Source organism: Stigmatopora argus, chromosome 20 (genome assembly GCF_051989625.1).
Source record: "Stigmatopora argus isolate UIUO_Sarg chromosome 20, RoL_Sarg_1.0, whole genome shotgun sequence".
Taxonomy (NCBI): domain Eukaryota; kingdom Metazoa; phylum Chordata; class Actinopteri; order Syngnathiformes; family Syngnathidae; genus Stigmatopora; species Stigmatopora argus.
This window is the reverse complement of record NC_135406.1, coordinates 9,859,373-9,885,928: the sequence shown is the minus strand read 5'-3', so window position 1 is coordinate 9,885,928 and position 26,556 is coordinate 9,859,373. Positions and strand designations below refer to the sequence as shown.

At 40.0% G+C, this 26,556-nt stretch overlaps 2 protein-coding genes across 5 annotated transcripts in view; one reads left to right on the top strand and one right to left on the bottom strand.

Annotated features, from left to right (window-relative positions):
* The window catches only part of LOC144065551 (uncharacterized), a 38,806-nt gene extending 33,938 nt beyond the window's left edge, over nucleotides 1-4,868 (top strand). For both annotated transcript variants that reach the window (XM_077588505.1, XM_077588506.1), the window contains one exon: nucleotides 529-4,868. In XM_077588505.1, the coding sequence (XP_077444631.1) occupies nucleotides 529-1,931 (1,403 nt within the window). In that variant the 3' untranslated portion in view covers nucleotides 1,932-4,868. The remainder of the gene's footprint in view (nucleotides 1-528) is intronic.
* The window catches only part of LOC144065552 (uncharacterized), a 28,569-nt gene extending 16,349 nt beyond the window's left edge, over nucleotides 1-12,220 (bottom strand). For 2 of the 3 annotated variants that reach the window (XR_013297198.1, XM_077588507.1), the window contains exon 1: nucleotides 11,973-12,220. Coding sequence is in view for 1 of the 3 variants with exons in the window: in XM_077588507.1 (XP_077444633.1) it covers nucleotides 11,973-12,000 (28 nt within the window). In the remaining 2 variants the exon portion in view is untranslated. Of the gene's footprint in view, nucleotides 1-2,284; nucleotides 6,510-11,972 lie in introns of those variants that run through there. The other variant, XR_013297197.1, reaches the window with a different exon arrangement.
* Between the last annotated feature and the right edge of the window lie 14,336 nt (nucleotides 12,221-26,556).

The window sequence follows — 26,556 nt, the reverse complement described above, 5'->3', positions numbered from 1 at the left end:
ACGTATTTAGTTATGTGTACATTTTATTATCTCCCAATTCCATTTTTTAAAGCCTGCAGTTGGGAATACTACCCGTGGATTACAATATTTTGCATGTGTCAAGACGTTGACTGCGTCTATTGGTCCAAAAATTCATGAAACAAAATAAACCCCCACCCACCCAGCCGAACCCCAATTTACAAATTTCTCAAATACACACTTAAATTTAAAAAAAGAAACGTCTGTCCTCTTTCATATTGTATCATTTTAGCTCCACCCCCCAAAAATGCACAAACCCTGAATCACCAAATGAAACACAATATATGAAAATGCTAAAACATTTAAATTAATCAACATAATCTGAATTCACCAATATTTTGTTTCAAATTGTGTACTGGATGACTGGATCGAACCTAAAACGTGACTTTTCTTGCATATATTTTTGCGAAATAATCAACCATGCTGTGATAATAAACTTGTAAAAGTAAGAAAAAATATTTCCCATTTTCGACTACATGTGGTGATACATATTATCTTTTTGTCTTTCAGGTTTCAGGGAAAATCTTATTCCTGATGTGCAAGAGTTTGTTGGCCTTAAAGAGCTCCCCCAAATCAAAGAAGAGGAGCCAGAGTTCCCTCAACAACAAATGAGAGAAGAGCAACTTCCAATCAAAAGGGAGGAAGATCATTTCACCTGGTCACCAGGTGAGTCCGTGAAAACAGATGATCTGGGCGTGGCCAGCGAAGGGGTGGAGCCTGCAAACGCCTCAGCATGGCCCCAAATTAAAGGGGAGGAGCCAGAGTTCCATCAACAGCAGCACGAGAGAAAAGAGCAATCTCCAATCAAAAAGGAGGAGCAAAATGTCACCGGTTCAACTGGTGAGCCTTTCAAGAGTGAAGATGATCTGGGCATGGCCAACAGAGGGGCGGAGCCTCTTAACGGCAGCTCAAGAGAAGGATGGCAAGCAGAAAGTTCAATTTCTCCTTTATCAGATGGCGACGACTTGCCTTATGATGATGATGATGATGAAGATGTTAAGAAAAATCCCAGTGGCGACAAATTCTGCAAATGCGCTCAGTGTGGGAAAACCTTTGGGAAAAGGTCTAATTTGAAAAGAAATATGACAAGCCACATGGCTGAAAAACCATTTTCGTGCTCAGTTTGCAGACAAAGCTTCGTCCCCAAAGTCAAATTAAAACGCCGCACTGGTGATAAATCATTTTCCTGTTCATTTTGCGGTAAAGAATTTTCTCAAAAGCAAGATTTACAAAGACATACGAGAACCCACACTGGAGAAAAACCATTTTCATGTTCAGTTTGTGGTAAAACATTCACACACAAGGGAAGTTTAAAAGTACACACAAGAACCCACACTGGTGAAAAACCATTTTCTTGCTCAGCCTGTGGTCAAACCTTTTCTCAACAGCAACATTTAAAATCCCACACAGGAACCCACATGGGTGAAAAACCCTTTTCGTGCTCACTTTGCGGTAAAGCCTTTTCTCAAAAGCACGATTTACAGAGACACACAAGAACCCACACTGGAGAAAAACCATTTTCGTGCTCAATTTGTGGTGAAACATTTACAGAGAAGGGAAGTTTAAAAGGACACATCATAACCCACACAGGTGAAAAACCATTTTCCTGCTCAGTTTGTGGTCAGACATTCACACGGAATGGAAGCTTAATTAGTCACACAAGAACCCACACTGGTGAAAAACCATTTTCGTGTGCAGTTTGTGGTCATGCATTTACACAGAAGGGAAGCTTAATGAGGCACGCAAGAACCCACACTGGTGAAAAACCATTTACCTGCCCAGTTTGTGGTCGAGCATTCGCTTACAAGGAAAGCTTAAAACAACATTTATTAATCCACACTGGAGAACAATGTTTTCCTGATCAGTCGGTGGCCACAGATTCGCTATTAAAGCCCAATTCAAGACTCACATGACAACCCACATTGGTGAAAAAACTTTTTCCTGCGCACTTAATGACACAAATGTGGGAAGCAGTGGCCAAAAAAATGTACTTGCTTTATCAATTTCTTCATGAAAGATAATTATATTCTTAATTTTCATTTTTTTCTTCTTAATTTTCAATTTTCTGTAATATAGTTCCACACTATTAAAATAAAATGTCTTCAGTTAAAGACAGTCTTAAGAAATTTGAAACATTGCAGTTTTGCATCTTGAATTTGCTAACAAATCAAATAAGATTATTGCGTGTTATGTAAACATAATACATGGATTATGTTAGGTTTATCCTTAGGTATTTCCTAACTCAGCTTTCAATAAAAAAGGCATCTGTAGTCACATCTCCATTTAATTCTTGCAAGAAGGGAATACATCCACTCGCTCGTCCGGTCAAGATTATTCTATTAACTCGAAGTCCGTATCGCTACTTTATTCATAAGATTTTAACGCCATGCCCCACAGAAGTCTAAACATTTGTAGAGTCTCGCAACAATTTTGTACAGTTCTCAAAACAATTGTAGGTCTTGTCGAATCTTCCCAAGAGAGTTTCGATGCGAACCCTCCAGTGAAGAGGTGCTTCCCAAAACAGTCCATGGTTCCCAAGAGCGCTTGTTGTGAGCCCTCCGAAGCCGAAAACAGTTCGCAGTTCCCAAGAGCACTTGTTGTGAGACCTCTCCATGCCCAAGGCCATTCCCTGTCCTCTTGATGTGAACCACAGTCCTTACTTTAGCAAGAGATGCATTAAAATGGATTTTATTAATGCCAATAACTCTAACATAAAAGCACAGCGATCAACACATATATATATATATATATTGTTTACTATTGTTACACATTTAGGATGAGCATTACTATACCTAATAAGCAAATATATTGATTAATATTGTAAGCATTTTTGTAATAAGGATTTATATTCCTAAATAAGCATTGCAAACACATTTATAATAATGATTACTCCAACAGATCATATTTATAATTTCTATATTGAATCTAGGATGTGTCTTTTTTTAGTCGAAATATGGTATGAAAGACAATGAATTTTCTGTAAAAAAAGAAATTGTACAATGTCTTTATACTTTTGTCATTTTATAAGATGAATCATGTTTTTAAACCGATTTACTGCAATATATAACGTGTCATTTTTTTGGTTGTTCCAATAAAGCTCTCTTTTGGGGAAAAATACATTTTGGGTCTTTTTTTAAGTCAAAAAAACATTTTGTTTTAACTGTTGAAAGAATGGACAAACAAAGTAGGACTAAACACACAGACTTGGGTTAACGAGACATTGAAAACAGGTGGGTGACACGCACAAATGAAGTCAATGGACAATCACAAGAACGAGAAAAAGCCAAAAATAAATCTTTACAAAACAACACAAACCTAAAAAAGGATTTTACCAGTTTTATATCCAGGTAAGTAATTCCATAAAACATGAACACTCCCTTCTTATTTTGCATAAATGAACATGCTTTGGTATGTAAATATATTCATAGTTATCAAGGTAGTATATTTATGATAAAACCAATGAGAAGCAATTTTGTGATATATTCAAAATAATATCCATTGCTGCCAGAATTTTGTCATATATGACTTTTGTCTGCCTTTATTGTATCATTGCATTGTGTAGCCTGTTCACAGTAATGTGTGACCACATTTATTTGCTTTATAAACAATTGTTCCTGTTGTTGGGAATTTTATCTCTAAATTATATTAAAGTTAAGTTAGTAATCTGACTCCAATTTGTGACCTTACCCAACTGCCACTCATCCAGCAATAGAAAGGTATCAGGAAGCTAGCATTTTCACACACGAGTGGATTTATTCCTAACACATAGATCTAATGGTCTGAGGGGTCATCCGTGGAAGCTGTACCCTCGCGGGTTCCGGTTGAATCGGCGGAAGGCGGCTTTTTCAGTGCGCATCGCCGGTCCTTGGAACCGGCTTCCGCAGGGTGTGGTCGAGAAGCCGACGGTCGCCCAGTTCAAGCGGGCTCTGGATGACTTTTTGGCCGTGAACCAGTGACTACACCGCGTTTTGTTGCACATTTCTTGTGTCTTGTTACATGGCCCTTAGCCTAGTGCTTTTTCTTGCCAAATAAATTGAATTGAATTAATACAAGCACATGGGTCTCGGGTCCCTCTCAACACAGCTCTATACGCCTCTGTTGCCACCAGCAGACGTACTCTCATCCGAGTTGCCCAGCAATGAGTTATACTACACTGTTGGGTTCATTCTGGGATGTTACTATATGTTCATTTGGAATTAATGGAATAAAGCTGAAAGGAAGTTTTATTAAGGGGATCATGTGCAAATTTATAATATAGGGGGGAATGTTGGAGTAATCATTATTATAAATGTGTTTGCAATGAATATAAAGCCTTATAATATACATGCTTACTATATTAATCAATATATTTGCTTATTAGGAATAGTAATGCTCATCCTAAATGTGTAACTATATTAAACAATATATATATATGTGTTGATCGCTTTCAACGAAGACAAACGCTTACGCCAAGGTCGCTCTCCAGGACAGCTAGGTCCAGCGAGAGATACGAGTTCGCAAAGACATAAAACAATACACTGAGTCCTTGCTCCGAGGACTGATTACTGGAAGATACGCCTCAACCCTTTCCCCAGATGCAAGTTCGCAATGAAGATCTGTGAAGGACGCTTAAATTGTTGTTGGGTCAGCGGATGGCTATCAAGCATATTGTTTTAGTTTGACGCTAGGTTTGCTTGATTATAGAATTGTTTTGTTTCTTGCTTACGCAATTGGATCGAGTCGATAACCTTGTAATTGTTTTGATTTGAGGCCTTAAATGGGCAGGACATAATGCCACTCGTTAGAATAATCTTGTGGGGCGAGCGGCCGGATGTATTCTCTTCTTGCAAGAATTAAATGTGATGTGACTACAGATGCCTTTTTTATTGAAAGCTGAATTGGAAAAACCTAAGGATAAACGTACAATTGGATGAACCTAACATACACAATATGCAAATGGCAAAGCAAGTAGGGCATCCTGGCATTATTCTATTGGCTATGTGCAATGTTCCCTCTAAGCTGCGCGCGTGCGCAATTGCGCAGTACTCTCGTGCTCTCTGCACACAAGAAAATCTATCCAGCGCACAAACAACACCAACATAACATATGAATTAATATCTAATATTAGACTTAGTCTAATTAATTCACACAATAATATTGTTTTTTTTGTTTCTCACTCAGTGAGTGACAGTGTCCAGCCAATGATACGATACGGTTCACTTACGGTACGAAGCCAATCACGGCATTGACGGGGCGTGCGTCTGGACCCTGCCCATATGCGCCGTGCAGGTTAGCTAGCAGGTTAATAGATACTAATACAAACGCCGTATCACTAATACAAACCCTGTATCATGGCGAAACGAACAGGCAGCGACACATCCACTTGCCAAGCCACAGTAAAAAAGAAATGCACTTCTTTTAAGATGGAATGGTTGTCGGAGCATGCGACAATAGAAGAAAAAGCGGTGAAATTGGGTGATATATTTTTCTTTTTCAAGTGAGAAAGGTCTACTCTGCAAAATATGCAGCAATGCCAAAGTTGCAAGTGAGTTTTCAGATGGAAAAATGTGGATTGAATGGAAGCTGGACTATCTCAGGCGTCACATTCAGCATAAAAGTCATTTAAAAGCTGTCGAAATTTTACGAAGACTCAAGATGGGACAGGGGATTGGTACATTATTGCGGGAGAGCGCAAAAGACCGAGGGAAAAGGAACGAGCTGTCACACAAAACAAAATCGGTCCGTGAACAAGTTAAAGTTCTCATTGACAATATTTTACTTGCCATCAAAATGAATGCATCAATGCTGTCAGTTCAAGAAATCCACGATCACATGGCAAAGTATGTGAGTATACCAGAAAGCTGGCGAAGCAAAAACTATGCCTTTGAATTTGTGAACTCAATCAATGAGATAGTGCAGAATGAGACTGTGTGCAGTATTAAAAATGCACCCTGGCATACACTGACAGTAGATGAGAGCACAGACATATCAGTACACAAAATGCTAGTCGTATATATTAAATACAGGAAGGAAAATGATGTTAACTACAAAACTGTGTTTGGTGGCATCATCCAGCTGACAGCATGCACTGCTCAGGATATTGTGCAAGGAATAACTCAGTTTTACTCCAAACATGGACTGGACATGCAGAAAATGGTGATGCTGACCTCGGATGGTGCCTCAGTGATGCTAGGAAAACACAACGGAGTTGCAGCTTTGTTAAAGCGCCAAATACCACACCTAACTGAACAACATTGTGTGGCCCACAGAGAGGACTTGGGCATTGATGATGCCTGGAAATATGTGCGTTCGATGCGAGATGTTGAAACTCTTCTTAGAACTGTCTATTCCACTTTCTCTTGGTCCGCTGTGAAGAGGGGCAAAATGGAGGACCTGGCAAAGATTCTTGGTGAAGATGCACTGTCATTCAGGCCTCTGAACGAAGTTCGATGGCTGTCGCGGCACCAAGCTGTCAATGCTGTTCTGAGGAACTACAATGTGCTTACAGAATTCTGTAAAAGAGAAATCACCAATAACAGAGATCCAGTGGCAAGGTACTGCTACAAAAAGCTGAGTAATTCAAAATTTAAGGTTACTATCACTGCTCTGGGAGATGTTTTGGGTGAGCTAGCACAACTCTGCCTCACTTTACAAAGACGCAACCTGACTGTGATGGAAGGACACTGCTTTTCTAGAGCAAAAATTGAGAAGTTGCGTTCCCAATACTTGAAGAAGGATGTACAGTGAGTGGAGCGACCGTGTCAAAGAGGCAATGGGGACCTCATCAGCTGATGGCAGAAATACTGGTGAGATTACTCTTTTTATTAGTAAGCTGTGATCACATGGATGCTCATTTTCCAGAGGATGAATTAAAGGAGTGGTCTGCATTTGATATTGAAACATTGAGCTCAGACATCAGTTTTGACTATGGATAAGCAGAAATTGCCACATTTCACATGTTAGGTTCATCCAATTGTACGTTTATCCTTAGGTTTTTCCAATTCAGCTTTCAATAAAAAAGGCATCTGTAGTCACATCACATTTAATTCTTGCTTTGATATTTGAGCTGCCCATCTTTGGATGGAGCTCGCGTGCACTCAGTTATCCGTTAGCAAATTTCTTTTCCGCGGAAGGACACACGTAACACACGCAACACAAATGTATACCCTAGCTTGATATACTGTCAGAGTTATATTTGTACCTTTCCGGACCACGGCACAGGACACCCCGAACTGCCCCAAGTTTTATAGACTCATGCTCTGTCTCGTTACCTGGCAGCGACTAGTATACCCAGGGTTTGTAACGCAGTCCCCTGGACGCGTGTCGCAGTCCCCTGGACGCGTGTCGCAGTCCCCTGGACGCGTGTCGCAGTCCCCTGGACGCGAGTCACATTTAAAAAAAATGGACTTACCAGATATGACCCCAGATGTCTCTTTCAGAGGGTTAGTCGTCGAAACCGTCGAGAACCCAGGCGCTCCTTCGAGTTATCCAGCCCGGAAAAGGGTATTTAAGCGCCGTACACGGTCTTTCCAGATATCGAACGGGAGCGACCTGGATTCTGCTTCGGTATCTTGACCACAGGCTCGAAGGACCAAATGTTAGGTTCATCCAATTGTATGTTTATCCTTAGGTTTTTCCAATTCAGCTTTCAATAAAAAAGGCATCTGTAGTCACATCACATTTAATTCTTGCAAGAAGAGAATACATCCGGCAGCTCGCCCCACCCAAGATTATTCTAAAGAGCGGCATTATGTCCTGCCCATTTAAGGCTTCAAATCAAAACAATTACAAGGTTATCGATTCCATTTGCGTAAGCAAGAAACAAAACAATTCCATATCAAGCGTCACAAAGGAAAAACAATATACAAGTTGATTGATAGCCATCCGTTGAGCCAACAACAATTTAAGCGTCCTTCACCGATCTTCCCTGTTGAACTCGCATCTGGGGAAGAGGTCGAGGCGTATCTTCCAGTAATCAGTCCTCGGAGCAAGAACTCAGTGGATTGTTTTATGTCCTTTCGAACTTGTATCTCTCGCTGGACCCAGCTGTCCTGGAGAGCGACCTTGGCGTAAGCGTTTGTCTTCGTTGAAAGCGATCAACACATATAACTACCGTAATTACTCGAATATAACGCGCACTCGAAAATAACACGCAGGTATAACTTTGGGCCAAAAAAATCTGGAAAAACGCAGTACTCGAATATAGTGCGCACCTAAAATTTCCCGCTGACGAAAATCAGAAATCTTACCTTTTTTTCTTCGTTTCACGATTGTTTTGTTCAAACAAATTTATTCATTAGAATCCTTCAAATGAAAAGTTCCTCTCTCTCTTTGTCTGTCCTCTCATACATCTCTTCGTTGAGAATCCTATCAACGTCCACGCTTCCTTCATCCACTTCCTCTTCCTCCCACAACACATCATCCGATTGGCTTTACGAGATGACGTAAAATCCGTGCGTCAAAGTGAGTTTGACAATGTTTTTTCGATCGAAAATTTGTAATTTATTTTAGTTATTGATTATAACACTGAACTGAGAGAGGGTGAACTGAGACGGGTACGAGGCTAGAGGGGGGCAGTGGTGGTCTCGGCTTCACGAGATGACGTAAAATCCGTGCGTCGGCTCTACGAGATGACGTAAAATCCGTGCGTCAAAGTGAGTTTGACAATGCTTTTTTCGATCGAAAATTTGTAATTTATTTTATTCAATTCAATTTATTTGGCAAGAAAAAGCACCAGGCTAAGGGCCATGTAACAAGACACAAAAAAAAAAAAAAAAAAATTAGTTTTTGATTATAACACGCACCCCCAACTATTGGAATTAATTATTTTGCAAAAACCTGCGTGTTATATTCGAGTAATTACGGTATATTGTTTAATATAGTTACACATTTAGGATGAGCATTACTATTCCTAATAAGCAAATATATTGATTAATATAGTAAGCATGTATATTATAAGGCTTTATATTCATTGCAAACACATTTATAATAATGATTACCCCAACAGACATCAGTTTTGACTATGGATAAGCAGAAATTGCCACATTGGCAAAGAAGTATGAGGCCATTCTCCACCACCCACTACAGTCTATGGAGACCATTAACAGTCAGTACGTATGCTGAATTCAAGTACATAATGAAGCAGAAACTTAAACAGAGGTCAATCAGCACATTCTCAGATATGGTTGCTGCAACACTTAGATGTGAGGAGCTAAAGGAGATCTCACAGCTTGTGGATATTTGTGCTACATTTCAAGCTTCCAGTGCCGACTGTGAAAGAGAATTTAGTTTAATGAATCATATCAAAACAAAATCCAGAAATCGTCTTGAAGTGACACATTTGGATCAGCTGATGCGCATAAAGTCCAAGCAAGAAGCAGACAAAGCCATCAACCTGGACAAAGTGTACAACCATTGGAGAAGTGAGAAGGACAGACGTGAAAAATAAGGTAAAATTTAAGTCAGATTTGTGCATATTCTAGTGACGTTTATTAAGATTTTGTCTTTACGGATATTAATCATTAAATGTTACTATTACATCATTTATGGGTAGTAGAAATGCCAAGAAAAACTGTGTAGTTGGATATTTTACAGACAGTGTTACAGGAATTTGCACTGCATCACAAGCTACAGCACAAGTCATTGTGCAAAATGTGAATGTTTTAATGTGACCAAAATGTTATGTCTGAAAGTTGTATATGTCTCATATCTTCCAGAACAGGACCCTCAGCCAGGCCAAAGCAGGACTCTTCCCATGGCCAAAGCAGGACTCTCACATACTGTATAGCATTTGTACATCCCATTTTTCAGATTTTTGTCTTTTTTTTTTTAAGTGGACCAAATTACTTATTTGAAAATAAAAGGTGCATATCTGATGTTGCTCACAGTAGTCCTCAGTTTGCTCAGGGAGCTTGTGTGTATGCCCCAGATACATGAAAAATTAGAGGGAACATTGACATGCACCTGCTTATGACAGGTGTTATACTGGTGTGTGCCCATAGCGAGCAATGATGATGTCGCTCACACTGGTACTCAGTGCGCTCAGGGAGGTTGTCATTCTGCTCAGACCAACAAAAAATTAGAGGGAACATTGGCTATGTGTACACTGCAGTTAACTTTAGCTTGCTTTCATTGGTCTGTCCTCCTCCGTTGAGTCGTATCTGCTTTCTCCTGGGTTATCTTGTCCTTGCCGTCTTCTCGCAGATTAGCACCGTTTGTTCTGAAAACATTCCATTCTTGCACATACGCTCAGCACTTGTCAATCTCATACTCTCATACACAGAATGTAGCAATCATCTAATGAACTACTTTAAGCTCAAACTCTTATGTTCCTTTACTGTTCAGGGAGATGTGTTATATCTTGAGAGCTCTGCCCTAACAGATGTTTCAATGAAACATCGCTGGTGTTTGTTTGATTAAGAAACAGTTCCTGAATCTGGCACTTGACAGGGGGTGCCAAATCATAAAACTGAATTGATAGAACTAGATAAGGACATTGGATGTTCTTTTGTAACTGTCCTGTTGGTGTCTGTCTATAATTTCACAAAATCCTTCACAACAAAATCAAGAACATTAACAATATACAGTGGTACCTCGAGATACGAGCTTAATTCGTTCCGGGACTGAGCTCGTATGTAGATTTTCTCGTAACTCAAACGAACGTTTCCCATTGAAATGAACTAAAAACAAATAAATTATTTCCAACACTGAAAAAACACCAAAAACAGGATATCGGATTGGAAAAAAAATGTTTTATTTGTTCTAATTTGCCATCTATTAACAAAGTATCAAATTACTAGTGGTTTAATAGTATACTAAAATGTGTTTAATAGAACTAAGATTAGACGGATTTTGCGGAGGGTAGAGAGAGAGGGACGAGGGGGGGACATTTTGCACGGCAACACGCTCATTTTCACTACACTCTACTGGGCTCTCATTGGCTCTCTCACAATAACCCTCCATGTTTCTTTGACTGTCGTTGTGTGCTTGACCTTATGCCTAGCAGAAGTTTTAATGGCTTATTAAATAATTTTATGATCATTTTCTCTCATTTTTGTGTCACACTTTTCTTACAAAGTTGGGACACTGTGATGAATTTTTACGGGTTTAGTTGGTAGTTTTGTGAGGACCATGGAACGAATTAGAGTATTTACATATAAAGTACTGCTCTATTTACGAAATGTTCAACTCACGAAAAATGTTCTGGAACCCATTATTTCGTAAGTAGAGGTACGACTGTACTCTTGTCGTATTTTATTTTGAAATTCGCAAGTTAGGTGTTCCAGATCATTGTATATTTTCACAAAAAGCTTCATTCTCAGTTATTTTTGCCCTGAAATTGATTTTTGGGGTGAAATTTACCAATGCCTAAGACTTAAGAACAGAAAAGATTAGAATTCACTCATTTCCTGATGAAAGATTAGAGTTTACTCTTGGTATTGGTAAATTCTGTATTATTATAGTCATAGCATAAAGTACTATGTGTGACTTCAAAGATGATTAGAAATCTTTAAAAAACTGCTGTCAAAGAATGAGTTGGTAACGAAAACTACAGCTCCACCTGTGTGGTCAACTGGGATGGGCTCCAGCACCCCCCGCGACCCTAACTGGGATATAGCGGTTCAGAAAATGAATGAATAAAAAAGATTAAACACAACTGAGGCTAAAATAGAAAGCGGGCTAAAATAGAAAGCGAACTAAAAGGAACAACTTTTGTTCGCTTTAAGTAAACAGTCAAGACTTGATGACGCCATCGTTTTGCTCGAATTGTGCATTTTGCGTACATTTTGCAATTTTTGAGTCTGTTAATTCCGCACAACGCCGAAATGTTTGTGAAGCTATTTGGCTATGTCGAAGAGAAAAAGAAAAAAACCTTCATATCTAGTAATTGAAGAGTCGATTCATCGTAGGAATTTGTGGGAAAAAAAGGGGGATTCTTCTGAAACTCTCATGAAAAAAAGGAAAAGTCAACTCACCTGACATTTTCGGGCTTGGTGTTTGCATGCTGACCCTTCGCTAGCAGCTAAACTCGGCTAGGCTAAGATAAGGACGCCAAAACACACCAACGTGTACCCAAACAACTCGAGATCAAAACGATTATACGCGTGTGCTCAGTTGTATTTCGCCGACGTTTTATTGGATTAGTCATGCGGCTAAGGAGTGATAAAAAAAGCAAATCGCTTTCCAAAAGGATAGCGTGCGCCGTTTCACAGCTGACGGACGAGACGGCGAATGGTGATGACGTCATATACAAGCGGCATACAAGATTTTGCCTCAAACAGGAAAAACAAAAAAAGAAAGGAAAATTTAATAAAAATACAATATCTATTATGGAAAATTATGTGAATTATTAACCTTTTCACCAATGGAAAATTTCTAACCAAATGATCGTTTTAGTTATTTGATTTTGAAAACTAATCAGTCAATACAACCAACATAATACATTTTTTTCATTTAAAAATGCCATTAGGGTATAAACTCTGTTAAAATATATAGAGACACATGTCAAAGTATTTGTCAGGTTTAACAGTATTAAAATTAAATTCATATTCATGTATATAAAAAACTAATTTATGATGCGAGTATCGGGATTAATGATGTTGCTTTTAGTTATTTGTATTATCCGATTAATATCAAAACATTTTTTCATATTCATAAGAGTATTCAGTGAAGACAAACAATATAGTAGTATTGTAAAAATATATGAATAGCTGTTTGGTAAACCTGGACAGCAACATACATCATAGATCAATATCCAAATAGAACATTTGAATAGAATTTATAAAATTCTATTTTATAAAAGGTTAGAATGCTGTCCAGCGGTTGATCTTTTAAATCCTTCCTACACTTTGTAGCCTCTTCGGCTATCGCTTGACAATCATGTTGCTCTCCCTCCCCAGGAAGTGGCAACAAAGTAGCTGGATTAATTTTAACACACCTCTCGAGTGTGAGATGTGGTTGCGAAAGCAGAATGGCTATGCAAGACAAATGTCTCGCCGGAGACAAAAATTTCATGTTTGTTTGTAGCAATAACGCCGCCACTGCATGCGGAACTCTAAGGGTTAAAGAATGAAAAAGCACTATCGTAGCGCTGCTCTCCACCGCCATAGAAGCCGCCACCACCGCCCGCACACAATGAGGAAGCGCGCAGGCCACTTTATCTAATCTGGACGAAAAGTATGCAACAGGCCTCATTTTCCCCCCGAATTCCTGAGTCAGCACAGATGTCATGAACTCCCCTTTACAGTCCACCATCTGCACAAAAGGCTTGTTATAATTAGGTAACGCTAAAGTACCACTAGTTACTAGCATCTGCTTTAACGTACAAAATGCCGTCTCAGCCTCTGCTGTCCAATTTAGAGCCGAGGACATTTTTAAAACATCATTCATTATTTTAGCAAGGGGAGATACAATCTCTGCATAATTTGGAATCCATGCCCTACAGTAATTAGTGAGACCTAAAAATGACATTATTTGTTTTTTAGTCAGTGGTCTTTCTGTCATCTAAAATTTTCTTTCCACCCTTAACCAGATTATATCCTAAATATTTTACCTGTTCTTTACAAAGCTGCAATTTGTTTTTGCTTATTTTGTGGCCTTCCGCCGCCAGGTGCCCTATCAAGGCTACAGTGTCTATTCTACAGGCTTCTAAACTAGATGAAGCTATTAGTACATCATCCACATACACAATAATTTGGCTTCCCCCCTGCGGTTGGAACCTAGCTACACTGCTACTCATAATCTGTGAATATATCGTGGGGCTTTCACAGTATCCCTGTGGCAGTCTCGTAAAAGTATATTTTTTCCTTCCAAACGTGAAGGCAAACCAAAATTGACTATCCCGATCTAATGGGATGGAGAAAAAAGCGTTGCTTATGTCGATAACTGTAAAAAATGCCGCATCTGGATCCAAATTATTCAAAAGCGTGTGCGGGTCTGGCACACAAGGTGCGCGCTGAATTACTGCAGAGTTTACCGCTTGTAAATCCTGAACCATTCTCCATCCCCCAGAAGGGGCCGCCTTTCTCACTGGAAAAATTGGAGAGTTGCAAGGTGAATCCTCACAATCAATAATAACCCCCGCTTTTAACAAATCCTCAATTACAGGTTTTATTCCTTCCAAAGCATCAGGTTTTAACGGATATTGTCGGACACAGGGCCTGAGTTCAGATTTTGGTCTAATTATCACCGGTATCACCCCCTTTACTAGTCCTACATCAGAAGGTCCTTTGGACCATATCTCGGGAGGGACTGTTGCTAACAGCTCCTCATCCTCTTCTGATAATAGGTATATCCCCGTTGTTGATCGTGCTAGTCATTGCAGGTAGATCCCCACCCGTACGCCCATAGTTTGAAACACCGCTTTTCTGTATGTCTCCGTAATTTCGCTATACTCAAGCCCTGTGTCTAATACACTCCAATCGGTTGCCCCGCGGGCCGTTTGTACAAAGTCACGCAGCACCTCTTTTCTCTGATTGTACGGTTTGCATAAGACAATGTGTGGAGTTGCCCATTCAAGAAAAAGGTTTCTATATCCCAAAGACAACTCAACCCCCCCCCACAACTGTTGAAATACCATCCGTGTACAGGTATTCCAATCTAATTTCAGCCGGCATGACCTGTGCTAATCTGTTCTCATAGATTTCATCAGGCCCTTCAGATCTTTTGTACCACATCAGCACCTGGAGGGAGTCTATATTTTCAACAATCTCCCGCGTTCCAATCAAATCTGTAGCTGTAGATAACAGGGTGCTCCCCACCCCCGTCGGCGCGTTATCTGACACCTCTAGCGTATAGTAAAAAAACGCAGGTTGGCCCCCCTGCAACACATTCAATTGGCCATTTTGGATCTCTTTTCGCCTTTTAACCACCATATTACCACTAGCGGAGGGGACCAAAGCCAAGCCCAATTGTAATAGGCCATCCCTCCCCAGCAAATTGACAGGACACTCATGCACCACCAGCACAGACATTTTGCACGACTCCCCCTCCGGGTCCCTTATCCAAACCGGAAATGTCTCCGAAACGGCGGCAACTTGCCCACCTGCTGTTGTCACAAAAACCCTCCGTTTTGTATGTCTAGCCCCTGGAATATCCACTTTAATCGCAGTTTTACAAGCCCCGGTATCACACAAAAATTTTAATCGCATCCCATTCACGAACAGTGTGATTTCAGGTTTAATTGTATCGAGTGCCAATATCTCCGCTAAATTTAGTTCCACTTCCCTCTGCTCAAATCCATTGCTTATCTCGTTTTGAGCAGGCCCCCCGACTAGTCATGCTGATTGGCCTTCACTTTTAGAGGCCCTGTTATTTGGGCAATCGCGGGATATATGACCTATTTTCCCACAGATCCAACAGATTTTCTCTCTGTTACCTCGATTTCTGTTGAACTTCCCTGCATATTTTTTCTCATTATCCCTGTTAAAAGGTTTATGCTCCCACCCCTTATTTTGGTAAAAAATCCCGTCCTCGTTAGAGGGTGCCCCCCCCCTTTCTTTTCCCTTTCTTTTTTAAAACCTCTTCCGCATGGATCGCCTGATTTACGTATTGTTCAAGCGTGCCCGTAGACCTGTCTACCCAATGTTTTTCAACCCATTCCCTAAGCGTATAATTTGAATGAGCATGCAACACATTTTTTAGCTGCTCCTGATACAGGCTGCCCACCACGTGGTCTTCAGCGATGCCGCTGTTGGCCTTAAAACAAGCCGTCATCCTGATTTGATATTCTGCAAAAGGCTCACCATCCCTCTGCTTAGCTCTGCTGATCACGGTATAATTAGCTTTTGTTTTAAACTTCCCCGTAACCCGATCAATCAGTTCATGCACTCTCAAATTCAACTCACGACCGTCATGACACAACGGGCCACCATCAGCTTTTGGATTCCAATCACCCCTAACTGCATGCCAATCAACCTTTAACGCGAACATACAAATTTGCTGCGTTTCCACCCCATTCAGGTGATAAGATCGTCTAATGTCCTCCATTTGCAAGACAAACTCCCCCACATCAACCTTGTGCGACGTGATGCCTTCTACGGCCTTTTTCACGTCGTCCTGTGTCCACGTCCTGTGTACCAGGATAGTAGGGGCCTGCTCCTTGCCCACATTAGGATTAGCAACTTCGATCATGGGATATTGTTCAATAAACACATCAGTCATTGGCGGCGCCCCAGGCTGGGGAGATAGCGTTTCTCCCCATGCCTTTGACCATTCCCCCACGGGCCCTCCCGACCTGGTCAGCATATTTGTCGAAGGGGGCCTCGGCAATATCTCCTCCTTTTTAACAGCAACAACACAGTTCTTGCCCACCGGCCCAGTCTCATCATCCTCTTTTCTGTGGAATAACACAGCCTCTGTGTTTCCAGTCCCACCGTTATCAACTGATTTAACCCAGCCATCACTTCGTTTCCTTGCCATCATAAACCAATAATAGGTATCATTATATCCCTCCTGCTCCATTTTGTTAAGGTTTCCCCCATGCTTAGCACGTATTTTATCCTGCAGTATCAAAATCTTATGCATATTAAGCTGGCCAGCAAATCCATATTTATTTATCCATAAGTTTAGATGTTTAATTCTCAAAGCGCTCTGATTCTCAACAAATTTCCAATCCTTACACGGCAGACGCATCTTTGGATCGTCAATAGCCGCTTTACTGTTTCCACTACCCATTTTTGGAGTGGATTTGTGTGCCCCCCTAGTACCTTTTTTTTTTCTTAGGTTTTTAACAACTACACACACACCCAAACACCGTCGACGTTTATAGACCACACTGTGTCTACCTGCTAGTGACTAGTATCCGCAGGGTTTTAAAATCGCTAATCCCCAGGACGCGAGCCTTACTTCTCAAAATAAGGCCTTCGCATGTGATGCCTTTTACGCACTTGGAACCCGTCAACAATATGCAGAAATCACACGCGGACTCACCAGCAAGTTGATAGATGTGTCCTTTAAGGATAGTCGTCAACCGGCTAGAATCCAGCCGCTGCCGAGAAATATTCCAGCCTGGGAAAGGGATTTCTTTTGCCGTGCACGGTCACTCCAGATATTGAACTGCAGCGTCTGGATTCCTTATCGGTGTGTTGACCCCGGCTACTCGAAGGACCAAAATGTTAGAATAATGATTCAAACCTTTTAAATCATTATTAGTGATATTTAATTAAAAAAGGAAAAACATCTCTCAACATTTCTGGTTACACTTGCAAGGAAAATGCCATGTGACGTCGTCTTAGTCCCCAGTGCATTCTAAATTCTAGTAACTGAATCATTGTATTTAATCGCGACATTCGAAAAACATGTTTATGTAATCAGTACAATAACACCTTCTGGTTTAGAAAAACAACAGTCTGAGAAATGAAATGGTGTGACAACCCCAAAACAATGGTGTGAAGAATTGCATAATATTTTCATTATAAGGTAAACAAAGTAGTATTATAATGTAAGCAAAGCATTCTTAACTAAACCAAGCATGATTATAATGTCAACAAAGCAGTATTATAATGTCAGCAAAGCCGTATTTTCAAATCTGCTGGTGGAGCCTCGTCATAACAGTCTCATTTGGTCCTGCTGGGAAAAGTGTCCGTAACGCCGTGACCTCTTTTTCTTTGCCCTTGAGGAGTCGACTGTGCAGGAAAAAAGTCCATCTTCCCATGACTTGATTTATAGCCTTACTACTTATTGAAAAATGTTACAACACATATAGAATATTCCATAATAATTCTAACAACGAATTAAACTTTTTTTTCTGTTAACAAATGAAACACAACATTTCGAAGCTTATAGGAAAAAAGCAGCGATTCCAACACAATGTGTCTCACTTTTTTCCCACAAATCTTTAAACATACGGGCACTCATATGTCGAGGTATTACTGTACTGTAATAAATAGTGTTGGGTTTATTCTGGGATGTTTCTATATGTTTTGTAAGCATTTTTAATAAGTAATAAAGCTATAAATTAATTTATACTTTATGTTGGACCAAGCAAGAGGACACTTTCCCCCACAGCTGCTTTCGAGGCCAGTTAATTGTTTTCAGGACTATTGACGGCAACAAACCCCTTGTTCCCTGCCAAGGATGCTGATCTACGAAGGACTCATAAATTACTTTGACTGGGACGCCGGCAGTTTACCTTATAAAGAAATTATTATGCTTATACTGCAAATTCTTACGCAGGTGTTTTGGTTTCGATCTAATATGAGCAGTTGTTTTTTACCTTAAGGGTGTTATTCGGTTAGCTTATGCAATTGTTTTGAATCAGATTACATTAAATGTTTTCAGTATGTCGCGACTAAATAGAGAGAAGAGTATACTGCTCGTCACAATACTTTTGAACGAAGCCGCGTTATGAGTGATTTCTCCTTGCAAGGTGTAATCAGTGTATGTTAACGATGTCTTCCTGTTTAATTAAATATTACTAATAATGATTAAATGGTATTAATCATTATTCCATCAAATAGCTAGACTGGCTTCCTCCATATAATAACTTTACTTACTTCTAACAAGTGAACATAACAAGGGTGACTTGATTCAAAACAATAGAATGACTGTGTAACTTTAAAAAAAGGAAAAAAATACAAAAGGAAAACTGGGCTGAATTCTTCATAGGAGTTTAAAAACCATCTCTCCAGTCTGGCACACAAAAACATATCTCCCGTTCTCTGCAATAGTTACATTCAAATTCAGAAACAAATGAATACATGTACATTTTTTCCATTTGCAAGGATTAATATATTAAGCCTGTATGTACCCTTTACAGCAATTAAGCCACATAAAATGCATGCTAATCAAGAACTCCAAATTCATTCAATAATGTGTATCGTGCAGTTGTTTGAAATGAATAATACCCCAATCTAGTGTTTTTTGAAAACATTTAACATTACATTCCCTTTGTAATTTGTCTATCATCTATAAAACTTTCTTACTCAATGTTTTTCCAATAGTTACACATAAAATAAAAATCTAGTTACATTTCTACCAATTATCCCCTTCAACATCAAATTGATAAAAACAATTTACCATTAATTTCAGACGTGAAGTTACCGTATTTTCACACCTGTAGAAAGAAAACAATCTTTTATATATTAATTTGTCAAATTGTTCAAATTAATGTGTATTCATTTTCCTCTTAGTGTTAAATCTTAGCAAATAACAATTCTCTTTTTTTGTCACCTTTGAATTTGGAAGGCTGATTTTGTCAACAAAAAGACCCAAAAAGTATTTTTCACCAAAAAGAAAGCTTTATTGGAACTACCAAAAAGATGACACGTTAAATCGGTTTAAAAACGTGATTCATCTTATAATATGACAAAAGTATAAGGACTACTTATTTATTTTGAGCAAATTCATTGTCTTTCACACCATATTTCTACTAATGTTTTTTAGATCTTAAATTCAATATATCAATTCTTTTCATTAAAATGTATCAATTTTTTAAAATTTCTTAGGCATGTCTTTAACTGTGAACACATTTTCCATATTTAGATCACATTATTGATTATTCACTTTGTAATTCCCTAATTTAGGCTCTACCATTTCATAAGTAAATAAAATCTTCAACAACACTCAATTTTCTTATACAGTAATACCTTGACATGTAAGTGTTCCAACATACGAGAAATTTGAGATACGAGGAAAATTCTGAGCATTTTTTTGCCTTGAGATACAAGACAAATTTGAGATATGAGCATTCCAGATGATTCCCAATTGTGAGTCGGTAGTAAATTAGAACAAATTTTGGTGGTTTTTTTTAGGATGGAAATGGATTAATTTGTATTTTGTTCATTTCTATGGGAAGATTGACTTGAGATACGAGTAAATTGACATAATAGCTTGATCCCGCAGTAAGCTCGTATCTTAAGGTATTACTGTATTTGAATCGTGTGGATCGATATTGTTAGGTCTGTAATACAAATTTAGGAACAGGCACAGAAAGAGCGGGATCAATTTAAAGGAAATAGGTTTATTACCAGACTGTAGGATGGAGAGGGAGCTCTAACAGTGGAGAACCGCTCAGCCTGGTGTCCTTTGCAACTCTCTCTCCATTGAACAGTGACACTACAGCGATGTAGGACAGAGTTTATGCAAACAAAACGTTTGGGTGATATGGTTAGGTCAGCAACACTTGCTATGGACGTTCCCACTTTGGGTTGTGCTAGTGCTTCTTCTTTATAATGTAGGTTGAGCACCCGGGCTCCTAGCACTACCGTTGCTCCGTTTCCTGTTGAGAAGCAGTCTCCTTCTGCTAACCCAAATTCAATGCCTTTCCTTAAAGATTATTTGCATGCTCTAAATTGAAAATTCAAAAAATAGAGCTGTAGATGCACTAAACAACAACAAGAGCAGCGTTCAAACAATGGTGTCAAAGTTGCGGCCCAAGGGCCAAATCTGGCCCACTGCCACTCCGTGGTGCGGCCTGCGAAAGTATACTTCATATTTAATGCTAAAATTCAAATGTAGCTTATAAATAAATAGAATATTAACTATCATCAGAGATCATCACTACATCACTCCGCACAGACATTGAGGTATGGTCCTCCAAGGCAAGAGTGCTTCACCTCCTAGAACTACCAGTACCATCAGAGGAGGGGATCGAGACCACCTTCGAGCGCAGAAAGGCTGAATACTTGAATCTGATAGCCGAGTGCAAGAAAATTGTCTGGAAATGCACCATCCACCCAGTCGAGGTTTGCTGCCGAGGCAACGTTGGGCTTCACCGACTGTTTTTAATCCCAACATTCATTCATTTTCTGAAATGGTAAATCTTGTATGCGGGGTGCTGGAGCCTATCCCACCTGCCTTCGGGCCAGAGGTGAGAAACACCCTGAATTGGTCGCCAGCCAATCGCAGAGCATGAGGAGAAAAACAACCATTCACGCTTACACTCATACCTAGGGGCAATTTGGATTGGATTGGATTGGATAACTTTATTCATCCCGTATTCGGGAAATTCTGTTGTCACAGTAGCAAGAGGGTGAGGATGCAGGAATAGGAAAGGCATTTTAGACATAAATAGATAGGTAATAAGTAAGTTAATTAATAAATACATGAATAAATATATAAATAAGCGTGTTGCTTAGCACATATATACATACATACACATAAATGTACATGCATGCATACGGTAGGTCTTAACACTCAGCCATTTTTTTGTTAAAGAGCCTGACAGCTGATGGGAGGAAGGATCTGCGGAAGCGCTCCTTCCTGCAATGAGGGTGCCGCAGTCTAATGCTAAAGGAGCTTTGTAGGGACTCCACAGACTCACGCAGGGGGTGGGAGGTGCTGTCCATGATGGACATCATCCTGGTCAGCATTCTCCGCTCTCCCACTTCCTCCACAGAGTCCAGAGGACAGCCCAGAACAGAGCTGGCCCTCCTGACCAGCTTATTCAACCTGTTCCTGTCCCTCTCTCTCTTTAGAGTGTCCAATCAGACTATACAGTGGTACTGTTAGGTTTATCCTTAGGTATTTCCAAACTCAGCTTTCAATAAAAAAGGCATCTGTTGTCACATCTCCTTTTAATTCTTGCAAGAAGAGAATACATCCACCCGCTCGTCCGGTCAAGATTATTCTAACAACTCGAAGTCCGTTTCGCTAATTTATTCATAAGATTTTAACGCCATGCCCCACAGAAGTCTAAACATTCGTAGAGTCTCGCAACAATTTTGTACAGTTCTCAAAACAATTGTAGGTCTTGTCAAATCTTCCCAAGAGAGTTTCGATGCGAACCCTCCAGTGAAGAGGTGCTTCCCAAAACAGTCCATGGTTCCCAAGAGCGCTTGTTGTGAGACCATCTTCCGAAGCCGAAAACAGTCCTCTGTTCCCAAGAGCACTTGTTGTGAGACCTCTCCATGCCCAAGGCCATTCCCTGTCCTCTTGATGTGAACCACAGTCCTTACTTTAGCAAGAGATGCATTAAAATGTTTTTTATTAATGCCAATAACTCTAACATAAAAGCACAGCGATCAACACATATTTATATATATATATATTGTTTAATATTGTTACACATTTAGGATGAGCATTACTATTCCTAATAATAAAATATATTGATTAATATTGTAAGCACTTTTGTAATAAGGATTTATATTCCTAAATAAGCATTGCAAACACATTTATAATAATGATTACTCCAACAGGTACCTCCACATACGAGCTTAATTCGTTCCGGGACTGAGCTCGTATGTCGATATTCTCGTAACTCGAACGAACGTTTCCCATTGAAATGAACTAAAACCAAATTAATTCCTTCCAAGCCTCTAAAAAAACACCAAAAACAGGATATTGGATGGGAAAAACATTTTTATTTGTTCTAATTCGCCATCTATTAACAAAGTAACAAATAACTAGTGGTTTAATAGGACTCAAGTGTGTCCGTGTGTCCGTGTCCGTGTGTCCGTGTGTCCGTGTGTGTTTTTCAATCCAAAAATATTAATTTAGAAAACAAATTAAACTGAATGGTGACTCTTTACAATTTTTTTCAGTCAATAAAAAAGACCAGCTGTCAGTTTTCCTTTAAGTTAAAAAGGATTCAAATAAAAATGTGATTCTCCTTTTTATAAAGGGATTCTAAATGAATTGAAATCTCAAAAATACAAGAGAATATTTGCACTCAGGTGGCTCAAAACGGATTTGGGAAAATTTTAAGGGCCTATGAGGATACTTCACTAACCAATAGTCCTTTTCTTAGTAAAATACACTAAAAAATAGTTCACTGTTGACTGTGATTGATTGTGCTACGTGGGCAACCTCACGAATGTATGGTGTCCTCTTCAGTTTAATTTCATTACTGTGGCAACCAGCAGATTAGTAAATTCTTCCACTGTCAATATAAGACTTTAGAGTCCCAGTCTAACCTAAAGGATTTCTAGTTGGATTGGACAGTTTATAAAATACAGTCATACCTCTACTTACGAATGCCTCTAGGTATGAAATTTTCAGGTCATGAAATTATTATATGCAAATGAGTGACTCGAGATATACGAAGAAGATCCAGGTTACGAAATCCCCCAAAATGGATTTCCTTATGTTCATTTATATTATATATATTGTCGTGGATGCATTGATTCTCACTTTAGAACATTGCTACCCTCTACTAGGCTTTCATTTCATCACTCTCATTCTATCTTCTATAATCACAATAAACACATTCAATCCAATTGGTTGTCTCACAACTACCACTATCCATGTTTCAAGATTCTTTCTTACATACCTGTCCACCTCAACTAAATGCTCTTATGATTGCAATTCCCTTTATTAAGTGATTAAATACCATACAAATGCAACATGGCACATATATTCGCATACACGCACAGGGCACAGGTAAAAGGGTAAAATGTAGCTTTCAGCCCTGGTAGGAAATGCTTTTGCCGCCATCTGGCAGACGAACACGGGTATTACGTCTCCCATAACGGCTGCGGATGGAACTAATTCAGCGGTGCAGGGCACATTTTCACGTGTTTTTTTTATTTTAAGACATTAATAAATCATTTCCTCATTGCTTGTTTGCTCACATCTTTAATACTAAATTGGGATGCCCCCCAATTCGAAGGGGAGGAGCCCGAGTTTCCTCAAGACCAAAAGAGAGAAGAGCAACTTGAAATAAAAATGGAGGAAGAAAATGTCACCTGGTCAACTGGTGAGGAGTCTTTTAAGATAGAAGAGGATCTGGGCAGGGCCAGTGGAGGGCCGGAGCCTGCAAACACCTCTGCATGGCCCCAAATTAAAGAGGAAGCAGAGCTGCCTCAACAGCAAAAGAGGGAAGATCAACCTCCAGTCAAAAAGGAGGAAGATGTCACCTGCTCATCTGGTGAGCTTTTCAAGAGTGAAGATGATCTCTTAATGGATTTGGTTGCAGATTTACTGTCAAAGCCATTTTCAAGATGGACTCTTCAAGAAAAGCTGGACATCATTAAGAAAGGGCGGTCAACTCCAAAGCTAGCAAGCCTGTCACAACCGGGAAAAGGGTGTGTCCGCCGCTTTCAGTTCGCTAACTACGAGCGCTACCCCTGGCTTACGGGCTCCGAGGAACACTGCAAATTGTATTGCTGGGAGTACTTATTATTTGCCACAGATCGACATGGTGTTTGGAACAACATTGGATTTGGAAATTTGACTTGTTTAACCAAAGCAGCAACGAGACACCAAAGCTCTGCCGGACACTTACAAGCAACGGTGCTCTCCAAAACTTTTGGGGAAACCCGAGTGGAGTTACAGTTTAACCAGCAAGTGCGCAGGGAAACGGAGTGCCACAACGAAAAGGTGAAGAAAAATAGGGAAATCTTAAAAAGACTGATAGACTGTGTCATTTTTTTGGGTAAGCAGGAACTTCCATTTCAGGGACACGATGCAAGCGCTGCATCCCCAAACAAAGGAAATTATGTAGAGCTTCTTTCTTTCATTGCTGAGAGAAAAACAGATTTACATTACCACCTGTCCACTAATAATATGTTTAGTGGGATGTCGGGCAAATTACAAAATGACCTGATCACTGCCATTGCTGAAGTGATGAGGGAAGAGATCAAAAGGGAAGTTGATAAAGCACCGTTTGTCACTGTTATGGTGGATGAGACGACAGACGCGAGTAACGCAGCGCAGCTCGCACTGGTTCTGCGTTTATGTCACGGGCAGAGGTGTCAAGGAGCGGTTCGTCCGATTTCCCACTCCTCATAAATGGAGTATGTGTAGACAGGGTCCAGTCCTTTAAATTCCTGGGGGTCCACGTCACGGACAAGCTCTCATGGTCTACAAACACCACGGCAGTGGTGAAGAAGGCTCAGACACGACTCCATTTCCTCAGGGTACTTAGGAAGAACAACTTGGACACCAATCTTCTGAGAACCTTCTATAGAACCACTGTAGAGAGCATCCTGGCGTACGGCATCACAGTGTGGTACGCTGGAAGCACAGCGGCAGACAAAAAGGCCATGCAGAAAGTGATTAACACTGCCCAGCGGATTGTCGGCTGCTCTCTGCCCTCACTTGAAGACATTGCCAGCCCTCGTTACCTCAGCAGAGCCAAGAACATCATAGGGGACCCTTACCACCCTGGTCACAATCTGTTCCAGCTGCTGCCCTCTGGCAGACGCTACAGGTCCCACAAAGCACGGACAAATAGGCTTAAGGACAGTTTTTTCCCCACATCCATCAGAAATCTAAACTCGCGCTAACATAACACACATTCCCCTCTGCGGTATATGAACAGATGTTTGGTTGGTGATCTGCCTCCTACTAGCTGACTGAGGAAAGGTAAGTGGAAGACAGTGAGAGGTAAGCGAGAGGTAAGCGACCTGTATCCTCAACAGCGGAATGACAAATTACAAGTCCGTAACTTACACTTATTTAGGTCTTTTGCCGATTAAACGTAGCTTATGGAGAAGCACCATCAATTTCGTCACACGCAGTTTCTGCGTGTGATGACAAGTAGGCTTTGTGTTGTGATAATGACGACAGGGCCTAGGTCCGATTATTATTATTATTATTTGAAAATGTTACCAGTGGGAATCAAGCCAACGACATTGCAATGACAATGACTAACCATTTGCGTGGTGCTTCAATACCCACATCATGAAGTAAACACAGATTGTTTGCAGCTGCTCTGACCTGACGGCAAGCCAGGAGGGACAAACGGGCCACTCCTGATAGCGTACACGCGCGTCCGTATATTTCGTTTTAAGGGGACTGTACAGTAATAACTTGACATAAGAGTGCCCCGACATACGAGGAATTTGAGATGCGAGTAAAATTGTGAGCAAATATTTACCTTGAGATTTAAGACAGGCGGCCGGGTGGATGAGTGATTAGTGTGTCGGCCTCACAGTAGGAGATGTGGGTTCAAATTCAGGTTGATTCACCTGTGTGCCTATAAGCTGCCCCCTGATTCACAATTTTCAACTCCATATTCATGGTTTTAATAGGGACTACAAATGTTGAATGAAATCTTAACAAAAATCATTGCAGGGGGTATTTCTTAGATACTGTATGAATCAAAAGCACATTATTAGGGTCAATATCATAAGGAAGTTTATATGCCTTTCTTTTTAAATGCAAAATATCAAATTATTCAATTTGAAAAAAAGAAATGTCTATCTTGATGTGAATTTGATGATTTTTAATGACAGAAATTACAATTATCTTACCAGAAGTTTAAGATGTTCTGGTGGCCAAATTGCTTCTAATGTCGAAATATCTCAATCTTTTTTCGATGGTTCATATTACAAATGTGCAATTATTTCCTTTCAAAAAGGAAGTAACGTAAGCACAACCAGGAAGTGTCCGTAGTGGTAAAGTGTTCAAGTCTCTGGGTGCAATAATAGCATGAGAGACACACTTGATACGCAGGTATCAAGGCTGATATTTTAACAATTGACCGCAAGACCTTCAATCAGCCTTAACAACTATTGGGATGTGCTGACATGGTAAACGCTAAAAACACATGTATTAAGGCTACTTGCTTCTGGCCACTCAGGGCACATTTAACTAGGGAAGACGACGGCGCCCTAGGTAAGATGGCGACACCCGGAGTGAGCAGTGACAGGCACAAGTGAGTTTTTTCACGTTTTA